Source organism: Arachis ipaensis, chromosome B02 (genome assembly GCF_000816755.2).
Source record: "Arachis ipaensis cultivar K30076 chromosome B02, Araip1.1, whole genome shotgun sequence".
Lineage (NCBI taxonomy): Eukaryota > Viridiplantae > Streptophyta > Magnoliopsida > Fabales > Fabaceae > Arachis > Arachis ipaensis.
Window position 1 is genome coordinate 26,169,870 of NC_029786.2, and position 3,434 is coordinate 26,173,303.

At 40.1% G+C, this 3,434-nt stretch overlaps 1 protein-coding gene across 1 annotated transcript; it reads right to left on the reverse strand.

The window, feature by feature from the left end:
* Positions 1,000-3,434, reverse strand: LOC110268790. The gene is made up of 2 exons (XM_021115703.1): positions 2,787-3,434; positions 1,000-1,749 (listed from the first exon to the last, which is right to left on the reverse strand). Exons 1-2 carry the CDS (start codon positions 2,934-2,936, stop codon positions 1,324-1,326), a joined length of 576 nt encoding a protein of 191 aa, XP_020971362.1. The 5' UTR covers positions 2,937-3,434; the 3' UTR covers positions 1,000-1,323.

Here is a 3,434-nt window from a genome sequence, read left to right on the forward strand (position 1 = left end):
ATTATTAGTAAATTAAACAATTAAGACATAAATATATCACATAATAAAAAATAATACGTATAAAATTACTAGATTACATAATATTTTTTATTTTTTTAAACACGTATGTCATATATCTAAATATAGTTTCTAAAAGTTTTAGGGGGTCAAGACCACTACTCGCCTCCCCCTCTAGGTCCGTCTCTGGTCACAACACTCCTCTATTGGTTGGAGTTTTGATTCTTATTTATATTATTAATATTATAATATTATTGACACGGTATCTGAAAAATATTTATCATACTATAATAAATATTAAGGAGTATGATACATCTAATGACTGAGTAATATTTTTTTTATGGAGCTTGTCAACACTTTTATTATACTTTGACTATAATCAATATTTTATTTCATTCTTCGTATTCTATATTTCGGTTATACTATGAAAATTATTAAAAGTTACAATACAACATATTAGTAAGTTATATTATAGCATACTATTTAATTAGGATATTTATATTAGGAACAGAGTTAAACAGATATATCAGTATTTAATAAAAAAATTATATAATTGACTTATGTTCATTACTTAGATAATAATTAATATACATAATAATAGCAATTCCAAAGTAAACATTTTTCGGAGGGTTTTTATAATAATAAATGAAGACATTTAACGCAGAAATATCCTAATCAAATGGGATAGAACCATTTGTAAACCAATGATTTGCCATGAGGTTTACCGTTGGTTTTACTAAGATGGCGTGATTGTGGTAAGTATGTGAGTTGGTTCTATCTTTAGTACACGTGGATAATCAAAGGGTCATGGAAGGTATACGGTTAGATGGTGTAAGTTATTAAATGCAGAATATTTAGAGAAGACCAACCAGGAGATATTGACTCAAATTGAAAACGAAAGTGAGAGTTCCAACCAAGGGGCTGCGAGGGGACGCTAGGGAGACTTCCATTACAATTTTGACGTAGCTTCATTCGGCAGGGGGTTTTTAGGAACCCATTCCCACATAAGAACTAGCACACATGGAACATGGTCGTTTCCGGTACTATGTGGTGAGGAGAGGAAGGGAGCCCGGGATATACCGTCAGATATTTTAATACGCCGCTGTTTGTCAGCGTAGTTGTAGACATCCTTCTTCAGAAACCCCAACAACGGGTACCCACCGGCCATACCAGCCATGTACCCTACAATCTTAGCCGTTGCAATACCATGCGCTTGCATCCCATCTATCTGACTCTTTGCCGTTTCCGTTAACCCACGATGATTGGCAATCAAGTGCACCATTCCTGTCGGTGTCAACTCATGGTTGTGTTCGGTGACTAGTTTCCTCACCTCCAGCATTTATCAGTCTTGTCTAAAAAAATCGATAACATTGCCTTGCAGTTAGTTCTTGTCTCCGGTTTGTGTTCCCTCCTTCTATCAATCCTTTCATAGTGTTTATGATCCCTAAAAGCTTCCTTATTACAAAAAAACCTATATCTAACCAAGTTCCCTTCGCAGTCTTTCCCTGAGTCACCCTTTCGCACACCGAACCCATGCATTTTTCCAAATCTTCGATAATACTCGTATGCAGTCTCCACGCTGACCCAAACCTTCTTCAAAATGTCATCCACAGTCATTCCGCGAAGGTCTTCGAAGTCACAAGATTCATCATCCACCCCGACCCCACGTTCTTCTGCACGATGGACCTCCTCAAACGCATCACTTTGAGTCCATCGAGGGTCATCATCCCCCTCGCTTGGGTCCGCCTCCATCTGTACCTCAACAACACATCGACTAGATCAGGACTTGCAACACCAAAAAACATCAAAGGTTTGCTATCCATATACTATTCTTTGCCATCTCCTTTATTTGCATTCAGCTTTCTACCAAAATTAACACTACACTAAAACTATTTTCCCAACACTCCTGATCTAAGTTAAACTCAATAAATAATGCAACTTCTTCCAAACACTCTTCGTCTACATTGACTTCCTTCAGCAGCGGATCATAAATAACTTGTACCATGCCTAAACAAATTACACTGAAATGCAATGCCCAAAAATATGCTAATCAACAAAAACAGCGACGATTCTCACAGTCAAATCCATGTTCAAGCTTGTGGGAGACGACACCCACCAGAGTAATACCATTCACATAGTTTTCACTCTAAGTTCTTATATGCCTAACCGAATCATCCACAAAACGCAATACAAACACAAAATTCATTTCGCTGACAACACAAGTAGCAGAACGAGGTTCGGAATTCAAAAATCAATCAGAGATAGTTGATTCCTATTAACTAAACAAAAACAGTTTTCTCACCTGCAGAGTATCGGCATTCATCACATAAAATGCATACCATACGAAAAATAAACATAACAACACCAGAAAAACGGGACCCACATCTGGAGCAATGATGAGAATAAAATTGATATCTGAAACAAAACAAACATGGAAGCAACAAAACAAACATGGAAACAACAAAACAACGAACACTGTTTCTCTGCTTTCACACAAAGACACCAAGACGCATACAATAACTCCCTGATCAATTACATCCCCCAATAATCTCAAGCACAACACCTGAACCGGAAAAATAACTGCCCAAATAATCAAGAACAAGACCTCAGTACAAAATCCACCAAATTACCACACAGCAATCTAACCCCTTAACAGAAAAAAAATAATAAATAGGACCCCAACAATTTTGCCCATTATCCCGTTGCCAGTTCCATAGGAAGAGAATCACAACAACAACAAAAACAAATTTCAAATATAAGTCCAAACCACTACCAAATAAAACTGTTACCTCTTGTGTTGCTAATTGGAAGCTGTCGACGTCGAAGCAGGGTATTGGCTCCGTGGGTGTAATGTGGGGAGGCGGGTTTGAGAAACTCACGGAGACGAAGTAAGCTAGCAGTACCACATGTGGGGTCCCTCGCGGTGTCGACCCAGCCATAAGGGGAGAGCGATGTGGCTTTCGCGCGAACGCCTTCGCGAACTCGAACGGTCAACGGCGACTTACGCGACCAGTGAGGGCTGATCAATCGACGGCGGCGAAGAACGGGAACTGAGCCGACTGCTGAACGTAGAGGGGAACCCAACGACAGCAACCAAACGAACCCTTCCTGAAAATCGAGTGCAAATGCAGAGACAACGGACGCCGTGCTCCACGAAGCAGCCACGATCCGAGGGGTTCAAGAGCTGGATCACGACGGCAAGCTACGTTGACGGACGGCCGGCGAACATCAAGAGTGCGCCGGAGGCTAGGGCTAGGAAAATTGGTTTGGTACCAATTTGCATCTCACTAAAACGGGGGATTGACTCCACAAATCAGCGGGGGTAGAGGGTTCCTGCAGGTTAGGCCCTCTTTTTTTTTTGTCTTAAAAACATTAACCATATGGATCATTTGAATCTAAACGGTTAAGGGCTGCAGTCCATCTCTCGCCCATCACCG